This window comes from Macadamia integrifolia, chromosome 2, assembly GCF_013358625.1.
Source record: "Macadamia integrifolia cultivar HAES 741 chromosome 2, SCU_Mint_v3, whole genome shotgun sequence".
Lineage (NCBI taxonomy): Eukaryota > Viridiplantae > Streptophyta > Magnoliopsida > Proteales > Proteaceae > Macadamia > Macadamia integrifolia.
Genome location: NC_056558.1, coordinates 38,815,369 through 38,837,516, shown reverse-complemented (window position 1 = coordinate 38,837,516; position 22,148 = coordinate 38,815,369). Strand labels below are relative to the sequence as shown.

The following is a 22,148-nucleotide window of genomic DNA, read 5'->3' as shown; positions in this document are numbered from 1 at the left end:
TTTTTTTTTTTTTGAAATATTCCAAGTTCCAACAAAATTGAAATTTAAATTTAACATGTGAACAGGATGGATTCTTAGGAGTCAACGAAATTATATAAAAATTTTGGGCTCACTCTATTTGTCACATTGTAGTGATTACACATTATCATGTAGGAACTAGGTAAGTTAGTAGACGATAGACACATGCGAAGAAGGACAATAATGAGGACGATAATGGGCAAAGGGATTGTTTCATTGGGAGGTAGGAGAGGTAGATACATGGTTGGGCAGCCCGATGGTGTGCCCAACTGTTTCCCTCGTCTTAATTAGCTATGAAGAAATGTAAGATAAAGTAACCTTCTGTTCTATGATGAGACCATGTGCAAATTGATTGGTGGAGGATGCATTTGTTTTGATAATGCATCCATGGAAATTAGACTATGATTTTGATAATTGGATATTCAAAAAATATCTAAATAGACAAGTGAAATTTTAGCCTTAATTCAACCATTTGTTCTCTCTTCTACTTAAGTTTTTATCAATTTACTCATTAAAAATTTCTAGATTTTTTCCTTTTTTTTTGTCACGTGACCAACCCATGATATGAATCTAATAATCTGTAAAATTTCAAGTCTATTTCTTTTGTCATGTGGCAAATCCAATTGTGTTCTGCTGTCTAAGTTTACAGTCAAAGAAATGAAATTTTGAAGGATATTTTAAAAATTACAAAATCCTAACTTAATAGGATATTTGTGAAACCAAACTAGAAGAATCTTAAAAGATATTTTAATAATACAAAAAACTAAGAAAGTATAAGTAACGCAAAGAAAAAATGAATTATTCCATTTTCTCTCTTCAATTCTTGCCCCACAAGTAGAAACAAAAAAAATTTCCCACTTCCCCACGCCTCCCTATAAGACGGGGTAGTTGTCAATTTGTCTGAAAATGGTGAAGGGAAACCTCTGATTCAAAGTCAATGATGAAGAAGAAGAAGAAGAAGAAGAAGAAGAAGAAAACCTGTTTAAACATAATGATGCCAAGTTAAAACAATGACATATATGGAACCATAATTCTTAATTTGTTATTTTGGAAAGCTTCCATTTTCCTCCCTTTTCTATACCCTCCTTTCCCGGGGGGAAGCGGAGAGGCAGGTGCTGCGTATGGGAATCATTCCTTCATATATTATGTGGGGTGGGGACCGTTGGGTGAGAGATCAACAGAGTAAGAGAAGGCACCTTAGGGGGGGTTGCGTGAATGGTGACAGCAACATAGCGTCGTCATTCAAAGTCTCTCTATCCTCTTTCCTCTTTCCTCTTTCCTCTTTCCTCATATTGTTGAGTGAATGATGTATGGTGATACTTTCCAAGTGAAGTTTTGTTGAACTTATAACCCGTGATGATACATGGGTGTTCTTGCCCAAAATAAAAAATTTAAATAATAAATAATAATAATACATGGGTGTTTAACACATGTTTGCCTAGGTCAAGTGTGGAGTTAAGGAGGTCATAATCTAAGTGGACACTGAAGACTAGAGTATCTATTTTGGGTGCTACCTCTGCAGCAGTACAAACATCAATAGGAAGTTGTGCAAAGGCATCTTTAGTGCATGGAGAAGAGTAAAGTGGTCTTTTTACTTAGAGACATGTATTAGACACATGCAAGTGGATATGTAGTGATCTTTTTTTGTTCTTTATTTATTTATTTGTTTATTTTTCTTGAGGCGGGGAAGGGGGTTGATGAAGTTTTCTCTTCAGATAATGTTGCTTTCATCCACAGTCTCCATTGCCTTCAGTACCATTGGATTGTAATATCGAAAAGATAGTTTTGATTTCGTCAATGAAAGGTATGAATATAATAATGAGTCAAAAGTCCAATCAAGTGATCCCATCGTTGGTGGACTTCCTTCTCTACTGGGTGAAAGAAAACTTTAGCCATAAAACATTTTTCGAATATGCTTGAATTATCCATAGATAAGCGAAATTAAAGAATATATTTTTTTTTATTATAACTGATAACATAATTAGATAATGAATTTGTAATGATAATATTAATTAGGAATTAGATTTCTGATACGTAAAAAGTTGGAAGTTGGATCCAACACAACTAAGATATGAAAATTCAGTTGGGGCTTTTAATTTGGTGCATAAGTTGCTTTCGCCATCATGTGGTAAGGTCTAATTTTTAAACCAATATGAGTTATCACGTTTCAACATAAACATAATGCTTTGAAAATTATTTGAGATGCAGAATAGTCTACAAAGACGTTTGATAATACTCATGATGCGTAGTTAATTAGAATGTCATATCACAAGTTTTATTTTTGGGGAAAACAATATCATTTGCCTAATTGTGGTTTATGCCAATAAATTTGCCCATCTATCTTTCATCCACACGGAAGCATTAAGTAACATAATAATTTGATTCAAGCATGGTTCGAAATAACAAAATTTCGGTATTTCGGTGTTTTTTTTTTTTTTTTTTGTCAAAACGAAATAAGGCTCGAAATAACATTTGTACAATATTTCGGTTGAAATTTCGGTATTTCGACCTAAATTTTAGTATCGTTTTGGTATCTCGCCTGTCTCGGTACATTCCATATGTTATAAATACCATATCTCGGTCAAAATTAATTTCGACTCTGTCTCGCCTATCTTGGTGCTTTTGATTCCATTTGCATATTTTGAACAAAAAACACTCCAAGTCTCCAACAAGCTTCTAATTAGCCATATCATCATACATTTTGACTTCCATTGGACTCCTACAAGATCTAAACATTCAAAGCTTAGGAAATGTAAAGTTCTTTCTCTAAAACTAGGTAAAATTTTTAGAACAGTTCAATTGTTGCTGCCAAACAAAAGTGCAACTCTAAAACAATGTCATGTTCTAATATTTTTGTATTTTTTTGTTCTAAATATATATATATTAATCTTAAAATAAGTTATCCGATAAGTTTTAGGTCAAAATATGGTCGTTTGACCACCGAAACAGTCAACCGAAACAAACAAAAAAAATACACCATTTCGACCGAAATTTCACCAAAACGAAACGAAACTTTAGTTTTTGAACCCACCGAAACACTGAAATGAAACGAGATTTCGAATTTTAGATTCAAGTGCAAAAAAAATAAACAAAGATGTGATATCATTCCATGTTGGAGAAAGTTTTCCCATTCCCACTTCAGATTGGATAGATTATTGATCCCATTTTCCTTGTAAAAAATTAAAGCAGAAAAAGTTCTCTGAGCCACCAAGTCAAGGTATGCCCCTATTCCTTTTGCTCAGAGGAGCCTTTACCAAATTAAAAATAGTTTGTAGGATGAGCCAAAAACGGGTTGCAAGACTCAATGATTCGATGGTGGGCTCGACAAGGCTGATAAGTTTTGAAGTCATTCTCTAACAAGTGACACTTGCATCACACATCCCACGACTGTAAAAACAAACACCTAAAGTGATGTAGAAAACAAATAGAAAAGAAAAAAATAATCACAATTGCACAAAATGATTTACATAGTTCGACAAGATTTCTAACGTCCATGATGAGATGAAATATGTTTTACTATCAATGTAAAATAGGATTGGCTGCCTCTCAAATTATATAAAATGACTGTCTCTACAGATGTATAGCGAAACTTACACAGACACACAATACCAAAATACCAAATAGCAATAAAAATTTCCTCAAAGATGCCACCCTGGCCCAGCCACAAACCCCGCCGTTGACCACCAATTTGCCATGACCCCTGTAACAAAGATAACAAGCAAGGTGGACCAATTCCTCCAGATCTCAAGCCCGCAGTCCCCCAAGCTTTTAACGGGTCTTTGAAATCAGCCCACAAACCCATACAACAGAATACAAGACATACTACCACAAATATCATGGACGTATAATTTGCCAAGGGGATCAACTATTTAACAGATTCGTGCCTCAGATTTTCCTCCCCAACCAAAAAACAAAACAAAACAGAAAAACAAAAAACAAAAGAAAAAAAAACAACAGACAATTTTCACCACTGAGGTTTTATTTTGTCAACCAAGGTGTCCGGGCGTACACCTCGACTAATCCTCGGGAAGACTAGCGCAGCAACCCACCAACACGATCTCCACTTAAATCGTAAAGGCACATATGGGGTCACCACTATGGTTTAATTTAACGGACAAATAGGTATAATACGAAGTCAGGTGATTGGCTAAAAATGCTGTCACCAAGTAGCTCTTACAAGACTTGTACCGAAAAGAGGGTCAGACTATTCTGTTTGCTGCCATAAAACGAACTTCTTACCTGTCATTTGTTGTCACTTTGTATTTCTTTTCCTTTTCTTTTTGGTACAAGTCACTTTGTGTTTCACTCAAACAATCAAAGCAAAAAAACCAGTAAGAAAAATAGTAATAGAATGCAAGAAAAAAAAAAACCACAGTTATGGCACAATATTGCATCTATCAATGATTTTGGTCTTTAATTGAGTTACAGCAAAAGTTGCAGAAAATGCCACAATAAGAACCCTTGACAAAAGATATACAACAGCCATATCCTGTCTTTCTCGATGACAATTAACAAACAACAGATTAACACAATTTGGGTCATATATAAACTTCAGCTATTTATAATGCAGGAGAGGCAGAATGATGATCGTGCTTGAATATCTATTTTAAGGCTAAGGCTTGAATACAGCGTTGATCACCTCTTTAAGATTTGAGCAGCCCAAAACCATCATTTCCTTCAACTCAAGAGAAGCAAGAAGTTTCTCAGTTGATTTTGGCACTACACACTTTTTATATCCCAACTTAGCCACGGCATTCACCCTCTTCTCCATTCGGGGTACCTTTAAGGATCAAAAGAACCAAAAGGGAAAAAGAAATAACAAATTTAATAAAACAGAAATAGATAATTCTGTTAACTGATCTACCGGGGGAATACAGCTAAGTGCTACTACTGGTGCTTCAATGATAGCACAAGTAAAATATTGAATTGCTAGTTCACAATTTAATGGCAAATGATCTACTGTCAGACCCAATATGACTAATCCAAATGGTACAATTTTATTCTTCCAACACATCCTAGAGATGGCAGCTGCTAAATCTTTGTAATTCTTTGTAATTCATGATCCGAATCCGTCAATCAATAAGCCAAAAAATAAATAAATAAAATTCAACAATGCAATCATTTTTTTTTTTTAATTGTGAGATTCATGGTTTCAATTGCAATTCAGTGATTCAACTAAGAATCAAGAAGCAACTTGACAGATAACACCACCAAGTTTGATAATTTAAAATCATTTTTCCAAAAACTTACTTCCATTTTCATTTTGGCTTTCCTTCCATTCCACTAATGACTACCACAGGGACAGAAAAAAATACCCCTGTGGTATTACAAACATGTAACTTAACTGGTTACAATAGGTGTCATTGCATAAAGACAAAGATATGACTCATCATGATCCAAATTCTAAATTAAATTTTGGGAACAGGTTAGGTATGCCGCTGGCTTTCGTAAAACAAGCGGCTCAACCAATGTGAGAGCTGGGATGGGAGGGGCATAGGGGACTTTTCCAAGGGGAGGATGAGAGAGAGAGAGAGAGAGAGAGACAGATCTGGGTATACCAGTGGCATACCCAGCCTTTGCCCTTAAATTTTTATGTCCACTACTCATACAACATAATAGCATGATAAATTTCTTGCATCAAGGACCACCATAGATACTGTAAAATACATGATAGCTTATGTGGTCATAAATCATTAGATATGTCGAGGGATTTAATCCGGCCTCACTAAAATTTTTCAAAATATCCGGTAATGGCAATGAAATAAAATCCTTGCTTCTTGAGTGTACTCTGCCAAGACAGGCCCTGATCATATGGGGCCCAGAGACAGCACTATGATAATATTTCTGAACACTTCATACAGTTAATTATGAGTGAGAACTAAAGAACATCTATTTTTGGGAGAAATTAACAATTTCATTCCACTTTAGAGGTTATTATTTTTTAAAGAGGCATGCAGGTCATGATTACTGGGTCCAACAGAGGTTAATTTGGGAAATAGATCGATTGATAAGTCTGTCAAAAGAGAGCCTACAAACTGCTCAGACTTTCAATGCTGGAACAGATAGAATTGCAGAAGAGGAAAAAAAAAAGTTCCAGGTTTATTCAAGTTGCAGCACCCAATAGGAACAGATGAAACATAGTTATGGCACAGATAGAATTGCAGAAGGGGGAAAAATGTTTCAGGCTTATTCAAGTTGCAGCACCCTATAGGAACAGATGAAACATAGTTAACACTACCATAATTGTCAGAAACAACTCAAACAAGGTTCACAGTATCGGGTTTTGACCAAGTTTTGACCTCTGGGGAGACCGAAATTTCAGTGGAAACCTGGGAAATTTCAAGGATACCGGGGATTTTTTCCCAGTAAGGTGGAAACTTAGGTTCCGACCCCCCACCAGTGTTTTTTTTGTCTGATTTTTTGTGTACAACCTATTTTAAACATTTATAATACATTCACATCATTAGTTTCATAAAAAAAACACATAAAGTCTTACTTATGTGCCAAAGGTTTGATAATCATTACGCTAACTTGTTGGCTTAAATCCTAAAACTTTACTACACAATGACTATATATTGTCTACAATCTACATCAAAACATAAGGTATAATCCAAATGATCCAAAATAGATAAAAATATTACATCATCAACAGTTATCTATCAACACTGAACAGTAGTGACTCAATTACTCAACACTCAAAAGTAGTGACTCAATTCCAAGTAGAGTATCTACGCGGTTCCATTCAAGTAGTGACTCACTACCCTCAAGGCACGCATGTTATCTTTTCTAACATTATTTAGTAAGCTATATATACCTTATATCATAAAAAATCAACATTAAGCCACATCAAATCATAAAAAATCAACATTAAGTCACATTAAGTTATAAAGAATCAACATTTAGAGAAATGCTCTTGTTCTATAATAAGTTTGACTAGTCAAATGATTTTTATTTTTATATGAGACTTTTTATATTAGGTAAAACATAAAACTAGCTTTCCAACAAGTCTAAGGTTACTTAATCTGAATTGTAATGACATAGTTATGCTCCGGTCAAACCTATTTTAAAGTGCGCGAATACCGTTAAAATCGCCTGAATGAAAATAATTTTAGGCATATCAAAACAAAAGATTATTTTACCGCACTTTTGGTTTTTAGCAATGTTTTAACATTATAGGATTTATAAAATTTTCATAATTGAGAATAACCCCAGCATTTAAAAGTTGAAAATCACCTCTATAACCAAAATCCAGTTTTTGTTCTTAGACTGGGGGGTTGACCTTTTAACCTTTAGGAATTTAATTTTTAAACTATTTTTATTGGATTCAAATAGGGGGTATTTCCTTATTCATGAATAACATCTTAAGTAAAATAGACATTTACTTAAATGATATTTGGCATAAATAAATGCAACAAAATGAAAATCTCCATTGTTTTCCCAAGTTTCCCACACTTGGGAGAACAAATGCACAAGAGAAGGTCGAAATTTCCCATGTTTCGGAAACCTGATCGAAGCTTGTCGAAACAGGTATTTTTTTTTTAAATCCCCTAAGGTTTCATTTCGACCTGGGTCAATACCTGCGAAACATGTGAAATTTCGCATGTTTCGCTCGAGTTCTCGAACCATGGTCAGAAAATGGCCACAATGCCTAATAAATTCTATTACCAAGCAAGGAATAGTGTGTGCATTATCCAAGTAATAAGACAGTACTTGAAAGGCAAGAAGTTTCCTTCAAAATTCAGTTATAACTTTAACCAGATGTATACATACCGCACGAAGCTCACTACCAAGGCCAACCTCTCCAACGAATGCAACACCATTGGGGATGGGACACTCCAAGAAACTGATGAAAAAGGAAAGGGAAAAGCATAAAGATCAACTGATCTATGCACAGCATAAAATTTACGAGCCCATAAAATACTATGGGAATGCATAAAATAATGTTTTACTGGCCAAATAAGAGATGATTAAAAAGAAATAAAGAGCTGTGAGTACTAGGGGTACAGCATCCGAAAGAGGCATCTACAAGAAATTGTGCAAGTGTAAAGTAATATAATGACATTCAAAAACATATAAAGATCTGAGTAATGCAAGTATAAAAAAAGGACCTTGACTTCTTATGTACCTTCAGTGGTCCCCATTAACACTGGGATTTAATGATGTTTGATGCCAGCACTTATGGCAAGGTGTAGCAAGAGGATCAAACTAGACATTGTGGGAATAATTAGAGATTAAATGAATGGAAGAATGTAGGGAGTGCAACATATAACCAGACTGCTAGAATTATTTCACTTGGAAATAGGAAGCCTAGAACCAATTAGTCTAACAAAGGGAAGGATTCAATATGGTATGCAGACCTGGCAACAATTCACTACCTTAAAGCTTTTGATCGGTTCTGAATTCCAATGGCATAGAGCCAGAAACTTCAGAGATTGAGAAGTGGCTTGGTGAAAGATACCAGAGGATCCATCTGAAAGTAAGAAGACCAGGCCTAGATTTCCACGGTATGAAGCTCCAATTGACTATAGAAGCAGGAGGTATGGAAGGATTATGGACGATCTATCTAGGCAAACCATAGGATTACCCCCATTTCCCAGTAAGCCGATCAAAGATAATTAGAATATAAAATTCTAGTCACTTCTCAGAAATAGTTATGTTGAAACATCAATTGGAAACCAAAGTCAAGTAGGCAGAAAGTTCAAGGTCCATGTTGTGGAGGGAAAAGACTCTCAACAGATTTTGATATATGCAATGTGAGGAGAATGAATACCACGGATATCCAGAGAAATCGGCCAGAGAGGGATTATCACTGCCATGTAGGTATACCATGGTGAAGCTGAGCCAGTGTTCCAAAGACCAAGTCAAGAATTGGCATGAATTCTACAAGAGGTTGGAGGTTGAAAACAGGCAGACCAATACTGATCTTCCCTCAGTGCATTACCGATCACACTGATTTGGGAGTATATTGACAGCATATCATATGTTGGATTTCAAAGCATCCACATTTAGATCCAAGACACGTTATGGCATCAACTTTAATACACATATTGGTCAGAGGAGAGCAGTTGCTAAGGCTGACCTCCCAACTCCTGGTTTAAATTTTAATTCAAACATAGATTTAAATTTCGTATATTGTTAGGCCCAAACTCCAGGGCCTACAATAGGGAAAATATGTATAAGATGAATAACCCATTTCACTCGGGAGTTGGCCTAAACCAACTGAAAATTAAGAAGTGCAGTTCTGGTATTTCACATCTGTAATACAGATTAATTTAAGGTAAACGTTTTCCATTATTTAGCCTTCAGTATCCAAAGGTTAGACTTTTGGGTACCAAGGGAAGTTCCAGTAGGAGAAGAAGCTTGTCGGGGTCAACACAGCTTGAGGTGAATCAAGGCAGAACTGGTAGAAATTTTGAGGAGAATAAATGTTAATGATTTAGTTAAGGGTGTCCAATTGGGTTTCAGAAGACTTTATTTTGGCCCATATTTGGGTTCTATAGGACTTGGGCTTGTTATTTTTTGGTTTATTAATGTAATGAGCCCCTTCTATAAGCCCAAAAGTTGGAATTTAAGGGGTACAGGAGATTAAGTAAAGGGATATGTTTGGGTCCTTAAGTAGTCAAATCTAGAAAGAGTTGTTCTAAGTGTTTTATATCAAGTTAGTTTAAACTTATTAGGAAAGATAAGAATCATTACTGGAGTCACTATTTTTTGGTCTTTATAAATGTAACACCCCCCTCCTTTACGATAGAGTTGATTAAATGAATGGGGATTAGTTTGGAATTTCAAAAATTTCTTTGGTCTGAGCTGTCCTCTCTCCCCTCTCACGTTATTCTCTCTCCCCTCTCTCTTCCCTTCAACCTCTGATTCTGGTTTCTCCCTCTTTTCTTCTTCTCCTAGAGATCACCCTATTCTCCCTCATACCTTCATCTTTTGTGGCTGGCGTTCTCTCTCTTTGTTTCTTTCTTCTTTCCTCCCCGCAGAATTCTGTTATCTTCTCTCTGTTCAGGCTGGTGACAATTGCAGACACAATAGGGGCTTTTATAAACCCACATCCCAGCAGGTCCATAACAACACATCATATATTGGTTAGTAAACAACTGTTCCACTTCTTACATCTGAAATTTTGCTATTAGTACTGAATGTCCTTATCTGCTTCCAGAATCATTAGATAGTTTCAGATCCATATTCTGTGTTGAATCAGAATTTTTTGTCAGTCTAATTCATATTATGTTACAAAGTCTCCGCACATATTCCTGCCTTGTTAAGATTTGATCCCTAATGTATTCGTTGAATCAGTTTATTAAATTCTGCCCATGATGTGATTGTCCTATAAATTGATTACTGGGACCTGTTTGCAACTGAGATTCATACCCTTTGGTTTCTCAGTCTGCATTAGTTACAGACAGCACATCTTCAACTCCCTCCCACTTGATAGCATGATTATTTGCTATCAATCAGACAAAGGCACAAAGCTAGATTTTGTAATTCCCCTATGAATCACTCCTTTGGCCATTGTATTGCCATTTTTAAGAAGTGGTCTTACCATCATGCTTCAATGGCGCACAAAATTTGAGTAAAAAAAAGAAGGAATGTGATTGGGTTTGGCTCGCAATTGAAGGAAAACAGAACTTAATGAACAATATCACTACTTACAAAATGGGATACTGGCAAATTGGCCACGAATGCTCGAGAATGAACTAATCCTACAGGTAGAAAAAAGGGAACCAAAAAGGAGAAAGCTCCAAATTCAACATAAATGCGGAAATAGATAGCAAGAATATTCTGAAGTCAAGAGTTGATGACAAAACATCATCGAGAAAACAATCATATACCAGTACAGGATGTGGATTATGCATTCAAGGTGAATATAAAATTTTAAATTTCTGGGAATGTTAAAATATGCAAAGATGCCATTCAGATGCTTCAATGAGAGATTGACAAGAAGAAATACAGGACAAAATATATTGTTGGCATAAAGGTACCATTTTGAAATCTTATGAATCCTCCCCCCACCCCCCGGCAGGGGGAGAGTAGGGGTAAATGAGTGTAGAAAGAAGCATGACCATGGGGTTAAGCCTCAGTTGCTCAACTCTTGAAAATGAAAAACAATCTCAATACAAATATTCTTGAGGAACCCACACAGTGTGAGCACTCAACATTTAGGGAAAATTTTATAGATGTTGCTGAAGCGTATCTGGAATCCAACATGATATCAGAATGATATTCAATGAGAGAATTGATAAGGAGGAGTACGAAAAAAAAAATATTGGCATAAAGGAACCATTCTGAAATCTTATGGATCCCCTGCAGGAGGGGATGGGGTAAATGAGAGTAGTATCTAAGTGAGTATAGAAAGAAGCATGACCATGAGGTATAAACCTCAGTAGCTCAACTCTCGAAAATGAAAATCAATCTCGATACAAGTATTCTTGAGGAATCCACACAGTGAGAGCACTCAAGAGAAGCTTAGGAGAATTTTGTAGATGTTGCTGAAGTGTATCTGGAATCCAGCATGATATCGGAAGGATATTCTGGTGGATTACTACCTGGACCAGTGGTGCTGGTGGGCATAAGATAAGTGATTAGTGGATTTTGGGGCAAGTAATGAATATAGTTACATAGGGAAATTGAGGAGGAACTGTTAAAACTTAATTGTCTTTCACTTCTTATAAGATGATCGTAATCAAATTCTGATAATAATAAAAGCTAATTTACTGCTGCTGATCCAGAAAATAGAAAGGAAAAACAAAGCAAAAATGCCTTAGAAATATAAAGGACCATATGGTAAGTACTGGTAACCCAGTAACATGTTTTCCTTAATTGAAAAAATAATACAAAATCGATGGCTTTTTTCTAACACCAATTCTGTTGACCCATTTGAAATATGTCCAAAACAACACCCTTTTACTGATCAAGTGTCTCTCTGCATCCGGTCAAAACTATCATATCCAAAAGAAAATGGTAAAGGAGACAGACTGAATACTAAAAGCATACCTGCTGCATATTGCAACTGCTATTGCAAGATCCCCAGCGGTCTCTGTCAAACTTACCCCACTAACAACATTTAAGAAGATGGCCTATGAAACAGAAAAAGTGGTGAGGGAGAAGCAACACAAATGGAGGTCAAATAGCACAGAAAAATAAGGAGCTTCTATTTCTGTCGATCAAGATGATACAAAAACCTAAACTAATCCCAAAAAAAGAGAAGAAAAAAAAAACACTCAACTCCGACAATGGAAAACATTATGATTTTAGTATGCAAAATATATCTAACTGAATAGAAATCAGGGAAAGAAAGCGCAACTATGATGCAGATCAGAGGTACTTAAAGAAGTACCAAGGGAAGAAGAACAAGAACAACAAAACTTCGTTGGTTACTCAGCCTTGCAGTTGTGAGTTAAGTCAGTGATGGAGGGCCGGTAGGGGTAGGAAGAAATCCCTGAGATGGGTTTCAGAGTTGCAGGGGAGAGGGAGAACCCGCACAAAGAAAGGGGGGGGGGGGGAAGAAGAATCACACACACAGCCCTCAGGCCCTCAAAACTCAATTCACCACTCTATTCTCTAATTATTCAATCAGTTACATGGCATAAATAGTAAAAGAAATTCAATATGAAAGGAAACCTACTCTAATTTGGAAACTAAATCCTAGCAACCATCACCTACCTAAGTTACCAAAATAAAAGATTGCAAGAGAATAAAATAAAATCCTAAAAGATCCTACTGGTCAAAGACTCAATATGGGTCCGATTCATCGCTCATTGGATACCCAGATGGGTATGGATCGCTCCATGGGTGCGTATCTACATCAATTCCCCCGATGTTGAGAAAAACTCGTCCACGAGATTTTTAAAATGGGAGAATCAATACCAATCGATCAGCATCCATCCTTGTCACCATCAAAACCAAGAACGAAGGATATGAAATCCACGACGCGAAGTTTATTGGTGAAGTAGTGACTTGGGAATATAAAATCGATCGGTTCACTGAAGAGATCAATCGATTTAAATTTTTTCACAAGTTGAACTACAACTCCCAACGGTGCCATCTCATCTTCTACCACTAGTGATTCATCTTCTGGTTCGTCTACCTGTTGTTCAATGGCTGAGATCACATAGTTGAAGGTAGAGTGTACTTGGGTTTTGATGTCCGCGAGCATCTCTATGATCAATTGCATTTATTGACGGATATCCAGTAAAAGGTCTAGATCCATTGGTCTCTCTTTTTTTTTTTTTTGGCAAGGGTGGCAGAATTGTAAATATTGAAAGTTCACTTTACTCCTCAAAGAATATCAATGTGGGTGCAGGGGTATACTTGCAAGTGAAGTGTAAAAAGAAGAAGAACTAGGGATAAAGGAAATAACATATAAAGAGAGGGCAAATTAGGCAAATCAGAAAAGTTAGAAGAAAGTAGAGAAAAAAAAAGGCTCGTGGGTGGGGTTTGGGCTTCCGACAAAAAAGGTGAAGATGTCTCCTTCTTGGAAGCCTCAAGTCGTTGCTCTCCATCGAACTGAAGGAAACAGCGATGGAGAGTCGGCTTGGACCAAGGGACGTGATTCGATGGGAACTTGCAGGTATCTATCCTTTCTCTCTCTTCTCTTCTTCTTCCTCTTCTGTTGTGTCTTCTCTTTTTCCTTTTTCTTTCTCGTCTTCTTGCTTCTTCTTCTTCTTTCTTCTATCTCTCTCTTCTCGACTTTCTTTCTTCTCGCCTTCCTGTTTCTTCTTCTTCTGATTCTGTTTTCTCTTCTTCTTTTTTCTTCCTTTTGGTCACTCAAACCTTACAGGGAAGGCTTTCCAAATTCTCTGTTGTAAAACAGAAACAGTTTTTTTTTTTTTTTTTTTCCTTTGGGTTCTCTGCTGCTGTCATTTGGCAACGAGCGATGAAAGGAGGGAAGAGAGAGGTCGCACAATGGGTGGGGTTGGGGTTTCGGTTGACTTCTCCACCAGCACCCATTTTTTTTTCAATCTGAACCGAAACAGAGAACAGAGAATGGACAGGGAAAAGAAAGAATGGGGGATGGGAATGGGGATCCTTCGGCTCTGATACCAATTGATGGAGGGCTGGTAAGGGCATAGTTGTCATGGCGATGCCTGGCGATTTGGCATCCTGGCTGAAAAAGAAGTTTATGGCAGTGCTACGATTTACGTGACTCACAAATGGCAGTAGCCATTGGCTAATAGGCGTCGCATGGCACCGCCATGGACTCCAGGTCACACCTGATTCACTAGGCGATCAATTTTTTGTAAAATGCAGGGTGATTTTGATAAGGCTATGTTGATTTTTGATATCTGATATTACTTAATGTTGGTTTTATATGTTATAGGGTATATATTATAGGCTTGTAGCATATAGGGAAAATAAAAAAGTAGCACACTAAATAACTTTAGAAAATAGGAAAAATAAAAAATGACACATGGGCGATTTGACCGCCATGGCAACGCCATAATGGGCGATTCATCGCCAAAAATTAGCCACCCCTCCACCGCCTTGGATCGATTTGACGCCGTGACAACTATGGGTAAGGGTAGGGAAGAAATTCCTGAGAGGGGTCTTAGAGTTGTAGGGGAGAGGGAGAAATCGCATTAAGAAAGGGGGGGAGAATCACTCACACATACCCGCAGGCTCCACAAATACTCAAACTCAATGCATCTTTTCAATCTCTAATTACTCAATCGGTTACATGGCATAAATTGTAAAAGAAATTCAATATGAAAGGAAACCTACTCTAATTTGGAAACTCAAATTAATTGAAAACTAAATCCTAGCAGACATCACCTACCTAAGTTACCAAAATAAAAGATTGTAGGAGAATAAAATAAAATCCTAAAAAATCCTACTAATCAAAGACTCAATAAAGGTCCGGTTCATCACTCGCTGGATACCCAGATGGGTATGGATCGCTCCATGGGTGCGCATCTACATCACTCAGCAGTGATCGGTCAATGAGGTTCTGGTTCATATTTGAAACAAGAATAGTCATCCCATAGTAGGATACTTTTTGGGGCAGTTAATTATTTTATTTCTTCTTATTTTAGTTACTTGTATTAGTTGGGGTTCCAGTTTCCTATCTTACGCTTGTTTTTTCATAGAATTTATTACAAATGGAACTCCTCTTCCTGCCCACGATTTAGTATTCTATTCTGTGCATCCAGCAAGAAAACTACTTCGCCCCTAACAGAGTCAAGGCAACGGTGCTCTACGATCAGCTAGCTCAGCCATTGCTTGGTTGCATGGGGCGCGTTAGCACACGCAGTAGTTTGATTGCTGCTAGCACGGCGGGTTAGCGCAGTAGTTTTCTTGCTCCATAAGCGCTAACATGCTCCAAAAAGAAGCAAGTCCTTCCGCGAACAAGCAACGGTGGTCATAGATCAGCTAGCGCTCAGGACTTGCTTCTTCGCTTATGGACTTGCTTGGTTCTCGCTTGGGCCGAGTGTTGTAAAGACTGGCTACCTATAAAGATCCATCACTGCACACTTTCTATATATCTGTCTCCATTATCGGTTGCATGCTCTAGTTATGATCGGATACCATTTTGCGGGTGTTTCAAGATCACAATCGTGATAGCCTTTACTACAAAGAAGTCTTGAACAGATGTTCTCTGCAGCACTAATCAAGGCTAAAACAAAATTATTCTGACTACCTGGTCTACGATCAGCTAGCGCGCTATGGAGTTGCTTGGTTGGTCCACCTAAGAATAAATGGTAGTTTTGTTCCGGTCTTTCAAGCCCCTCTCTAAAGATAGGGGTGCCGAAGCAGCATGAGCAGGCTTCTATTTCTATGCAACAATAGAGCAGGATAGCATTTTGCCCCCACATGTTTGAATTTGAGGGTAAAGAGCTCACTTGTTATATGGGATCCGAGGCATCCAGCAGAGCGAAGCAGCGTTGGATTACCCGGCCGGCAAAATATGCTACGCAATGGATTCCCGCCATTTGCATCTGATTCTCCGTTTCATCCGTTCCTAACCATTCAATCTTAAGGAGCAAGAAAAGGTCAAGTGACTAAAGTCCCTCTCCATGAGGTTTAGATGCAAGTGAATCAAACCATTTTTCTTTCTAGAATGTTGTTGAAGCCTGCCAACCCAGTAAGAGCAGGATAGGGCGACGCCAAAGCCAATGGTCTCCAACTTCGCCCTAGGCCTCCTTCTAGTCTGACCCCAAACCTGAGTGGTCAGTTTATCCAAGGTTAGCATCTTGGATGCCCCCTTATACTCAACAATTGGCCCCTAAAAAGGTCGCAATAGGATGAGTTGAACATACATTGGTGTAAAGAACTGATTCAAAAATGAATCATGAATTCTTTAGAGAATTTTTCACTTGGCACCGACTCTTTCTCTTTTGGTTTGGATCGGATTCAGCCCAAACCTTGGTACGCTGAGGTTAAGCTTTTCCCAGGTTTCCTCTTGAAGCGGCAACTTGTCCATCTTGTTAAACTTGCATTAAACTAAGTAATCATGGATGTATGTTCCTACTGAGGGTGGTCGTAGATCAGTTGGAACCAGGTCCATACATAATCCGGAGGACAATCTTATCTAACCTTGAGACCACACCTTTTTTGGATTCCATCTTCTTCAGGTGCTTGTCTCCCCTGGCAAGGCAGTTTTAATAAGCAGTGAGCCGATATTCGTCAAAGTACAAACATGACTAAGGTGATAAAATTTGTTAAAAAAGTGATAGCCATAGGGTTACTTATCAAGGGATTGGTAAAGGAAGTAATGACTAATCAAAGATCAGCAAATAGTAGAAGTGGTTGGATCAGCTTTATCAATAAAGGGTCATGTGTTAAGCATATGTTGACGAAAGCAAGGATTGCCTTTCTTTCCCCTCTCATCTAAGTTTTGGTTTCCTCTAGTTTCAAAACCTCTGCTTCCAGTGCTTTAGTCATTTTATAAACTTTATAATTACTTGCATATTATAATGGGAACTGATAGAACTGAAGTGGTTGTTGAGTGTACTGGAGCTGGGGCAAACTATCAGTAAGGAAAATCTCTCTCCGTGAATGTCGGAGGTGGGGCAGATCGTCCCATAAGTCTGGCTCTGAACATGTCCCTTGGGTTGACTAGCGTGTATGTAGTTTCAAGGGCTAATCTAGTTGCATCATGTGTTAAACATATGTTGATGAAAGCAAGGAAGCCAACTTAAAAACGGTCATATCTTCAACTAAAGCCTACAACCCCTGCCACTGCTTCCGCTTCCTTGGCGTAGTCTCAATCCATAGCTGAGTTCTTTCGTTCCGAGGGTGAGGATCAAGGGTTGGTCGAGCTGAAGCAGCAGCCTGACTCCACGCCTAGACCCGGAAAAAAGAGAGATTCCGTTCTCCACCACCTGCCTACTATCCTGTCCCTATACAGCCGACAGACTTTCTCTTCTCTGTCCTCAAGCACCACCTTACCTAAAGCTGCCTCCTCTCTAACCCTTCCCTTAAGAGCCTAAACCGCACCATTGAAAGTGTAGATTGATCCACCACTCCTATTTATGGATATCACCCAGCCTCTATCTTAAGCAAATGGGCAGACATTCGGGATATCCTCTTCTATCGAAGCAGCGGAGAGGCTCTGTCCCAAGCGACCTTGAATCGCTATCTTAAGCAAATCCACACTTTGGGAACTAGACGGAGTATTCCGTTTCGAAAAATAATGAGCGCGATTAGGAACTACGATATTCTACTCTAATTATAATTGCTCTTCTAATCTCTAAATTCAATTGTTTTCCAAGAATGTTGAGCAGAGTATGTAAGCCATGTATCTGGAAGGAACTTCAAAGAAGGGCTTTCGGTTTTTTGCACCCTGTTTTGGTCTTGCAGCTAAGAATTTATATAAATTCTTAAAAATACAACCTCTTCTTGTTTGAATAATTTGACGTTGAACTCAGCGAAGCGATGAAACAAGCAACGGCCCCATTAGCCATTAGTAGTAAGTATAGATGCCCCTACTCGAGTAAGGTAGGCGCCAGAACTGAACAAGCAACGACTAGCGTGCCCTGTAGTTTTCTCGCTTGTTGAGTAAGGCTTTTCTTCGCTTAGTAAGGCCTTTTCTTTTCAGGAGTGCGCTAGCGAGCTGGGGCTCTTGATCTCATTGGTTGAGCGAGCGAGTATTCCTCCTCAGAGCGATCCCCTATTACTCATTTAGACCTATCACCCGCCTCAGCAAGGATGATAGACTACCCCACCCCAACCACTCTGATGGATGCCTTACCCAATTCGGATTGAGGGACCAGCGTTCTTCTCCAACCTTATTCATTCTATAGGGCAAGTGACTTCGTGCCTCTCCCGCTGCTTCATTCAGCTTTGAAACATGGGCCGGTGGGAGGGGAAGGAAAGAGGAATACCAGAATTAAGTAGCGGTAAAAGAAGAAGATGCCAAGATTCACTTAAGCTTCTAGCTCGCTTAGTGTAGGGAGCTTTCCTTACATCCTTTATAACAAAATATCTTTATAATGAAATAGATTACTTCTACCTGCGATTGCACTTTCTGCAAGCCCTATGTTGGTTGGGAACAAGGAAGCTTGACTGAGCACTTCATTCCCATCCTGCCAAGCGGAGACTTGGCTTTCCGGCATCTCAAGCCTAACCTTCCCCTTCACCACTACCTCAGGGCCATAACCGCCTATTAGTTAGTTAGCAAAGAGTGGAATTGCTGATTGCAGGTTCAAATCTCACTTCAATACTATTTGTTAGGGAGAAGCCCAAACCCATCCCTTTAGTTTCGATCTTGAATTGCGCAATCGGTGTTAGCACTCACACCCCATGAGTTGAGGGTTGAGGAGTTGGATGAACGAATGATGTCCGTGACGAATCAGTACCCAAGAAGAGATGCTGGTAGGGCGAGCCCAAAGAAATTCTTGTTTCCTAATCGATGGCTTTGATTCCACCCTGTTTAAAGGCAAGTGAGGGAAGTTGTTGATGTTTTGTTATTTATAATTCATTATCTGTAAAAGAGTTGTTTCCTATTGGCTATAACAAATGCCTATATAACTACCCAAAGCTGGGAACCAAAACAACCAGTAGCTTGCAACGATCTAGAACAGCAAGTCTTTCTATAACCCTCCAAAAGAGCAATATCGGCAACCTAGTCAAAGGATGATAGGATCTGGTTGCAATTCTGATCACAATACCTATTAGGTGTGAGGAATGGGTCGCCAAAATTAGAAGTGAATACAACAGTTAGGTTGAGAGAAATAAAGAGGTTATGAAAAAGAAAGTGACTCAAATAGGAACTTAGAATTAGAGACAATAGAAACGGTACTAAAGTGAAGTTAGCAAATCTAAACAAAATTGAAACTAAAAGGAATACCAGAAATAAGGCAAAGATGGTGCTGCCACAAGATTCAAACTACGGTAAAATACTGCTATCAATGAAAGGAATCAATGGGGGAAAAGAGAAGAAGAAAAAGATATAAGACAGAAGACGAATGATATGAACAAGGCTTCACACCTAGAACTAGACTAGCATCTTACAATCCAACTTGATATCCCACCAATGGCTTAACTGTATCTCACAGCAAAGGAGCTCTAATATCATAGAATCAGCAAGCATAAGCTTAAGAAATTGTTCACATCATTGGTAGTGGGAATGATCCCCTACTTTTTATTTATAACTACATGGAAATAAGAAAAATAGGAAACCCATGTAAGGAAGGGAGAATCCCTTACAAAAGTTTTCTTTAAAATAGAAACTAGTCTAGAACCTTAACAAAATTAAAAACTAACCACTTAATCCCATATAAGACTTATATCCCTAATATGTGTACATAAAATTGACTCATTATAATAGTAAACCTAAAAAGATTAAGCCCATGGCCCATATAACCTATTGGACACTTGAAATTAAAAATATCAGCCATTCTTGGTCCAGTTTGACGGCCTGGTCTGCTGTTGGCCTTCTTGTTCTTTTGAACTGCATCAATACCTTTCCTAAGGTTAATCTGAAAAAGATTTTCTATAATAAAGAATTGGGGAAACAGCCCCAACGACATGACTATTCATTAAGATCTTGTTGTTTTAAAGTTATGAGTGATGCAGTGCTATTGTTGCTAATGATGATTCAGCAAAGCCTATTGTTGTGATTCAATAGAAGGGTTGGTGGTGTTTCCAACGTAGAGCATTGGTGGTGATCCCATTGGTCATTTTCCTTCTCTTCGCTTATTTTATAGGATTCTTTGATTCAAGCAAACCTCATGATCTCTCAGTTTGGTTATATTCTGGTGCAATTTGACTCTCAGTTGTTGCATCTCATTATCCATTACACTGATTAAATCTTTTGTTCTTCTGAATATTACAAATTCTGCCATTGCTGTTCTGTTTTGAGATTCCAACCTGCAGTAGGAATTAGGAAACTCCTTGAAGTCAGGATCTAACCAGTAGATTGACCTGAGATTCTGGTATCTTATTCACCTTTTTTTTTTCCTTTTTTGATAGGTAGGGAGGGGATGTAGATAACAGCCAGGAGGCTCGAACTCAAGATCTCCTAGTGAGCATGGACTTTTTGCGCACCACATCTCACCAACTGCGCTAGGCATATTTGATCAGCATATTGGGTCAAACTGATTCATAGTCGATCTGCTCTTTATTGTTACGTAATTCTGGTGCTGCAGTTCTTTTTTAAGGTTTCCTATTCTCAGAATGAACCTGAAACATCTTAACATCCAGCCATTGGATTGTCTTAAGATTTTGGTATTTATTTCTACCATGGAGATTAAAAGAAAAAAACGACCAGCATTTTGTACATATCAGATCCTTCAATGTGATTCTATCACATTTCTCCTTGAATCTGGAATTCTTCTTTAGTCTGTGATCCTGTTTTGTGGTTTCTGAAACCAATACATTAGGTGACTGTAAACCTAATTATCCTAGATGCAGATTAGGGATGAATCCATAGGTTAACATAGAGAACAGTACATCCAGAATCATTCCCCAACCAAGTTTAATTCATGCAGCACTCCTTATTATTATATATCAGCGCGTAAAGTCAAAGGTTCTGAGTTGACCATGGATTTAAGCCCACTCTACTAAGAGCATGGTATGTTGAATAATTTATTTCCTTAAGTTGACTTAGAAGATCAGCTCCCTTCAGATAATATATTGCCACAAGAAGGGTTACTGAGAATGCAGCCTCAACATAGTAACATACAAAGGCTGTCATATAAAGCCTCCTCACAAGAAACAGACCTTTAATAAAGAGAAGGAAAGTGGGGGGAGTGGGGGGAAGGAGCAGTAAATATCAAATTATAGAAAATCACAGAGGCTAGGGAAATGAGGGACTGAATGTCATACATTATCTTGGAGTTTTAGACCAGCTTGCTTCGTTAAAACCTACAGAAGCACAGTTGTAAAATGGTCAATCTAAACAAGTTCCACAGCAAATTCAGAGACGTTTTCATGTTTGGTAATGAAAATGAAGTACAATAGAATGAGAAGCTGTTCTGTAATCTCGCATCCCCGTTACAAAGTCAAAGAAGAATTAAGTGATCACTAAACATAATATCTTGAGCAAATAAACCTTCAAGCACACATTATAACTGATGGTAATATGGTACTTCTAGTGGATTAAATGCCATGCATTATTTGTGCAGATTGGAGGAAGACGGGGATTTGAACAAGTGCACTGGAGGTAGGACATCAGTTCATGGTCCATCTTCATAACAGATCCATCATATTCTGGTCACCTAGTCCATGGTCCCTAAATGAGGTAAGGAGCTTGGTTCTTGGAAATTGAATAGTATCCGTACAACTACAAGCTCAATAGCCATGTAAGCCTAACAAATGACGCATCCAGCTTGGAGCTCGTATTCACTCGTGCTGTAGAAGGAATATTCATCTTGTCATAAAACTCAACTACTAAGCAGAACGACAAAATAAATTATTGTTTTAGTGTTATCAAAGTGCCAATGAACCTCTCTCAGTTTCTGAGTTCAAGACACGCAGTATCCTCTTTTCTCTATTTTATTTCAGAGCCCATATGTACTAATTTTATTTATGGCCTGACTTGATCATACATATGAAATGTTGTTTAGCATGAATATTCCATATATGAAACAAATCAGGGTATTGCAGGGACACAATTTATGTTATCGGATAACACACTAATAACTAAATAGTGTATTCTAGAGACTTTTTTTTTTTTTTTTTTTTTT

General features: G+C 38.0%; 1 protein-coding gene across 4 annotated transcripts in view; it reads right to left on the bottom strand.

Moving 5' to 3' along the window:
* Positions 1-4,396: 4,396 nt before the first annotated feature.
* The window catches only part of LOC122067182 (DNA repair protein RadA), a 53,191-nt gene continuing 35,439 nt past the window's right edge, over positions 4,397-22,148 (bottom strand). For 3 of the 4 annotated variants that reach the window (XM_042631034.1, XM_042631037.1, XM_042631027.1), the window contains 4 exons: positions 21,289-21,327; positions 12,016-12,098; positions 7,789-7,861; positions 4,397-4,798 (listed from right to left, as the gene is read on the bottom strand). In XM_042631034.1, the coding sequence (XP_042486968.1) occupies positions 4,631-4,798; positions 7,789-7,861; positions 12,016-12,098; positions 21,289-21,327 (363 nt within the window). In that variant the 3' untranslated portion in view covers positions 4,397-4,630. The remainder of the gene's footprint in view (positions 4,799-7,788; positions 7,862-12,015; positions 12,099-21,288; positions 21,328-22,148) is intronic. The other variant, XM_042631044.1, reaches the window with a different exon arrangement.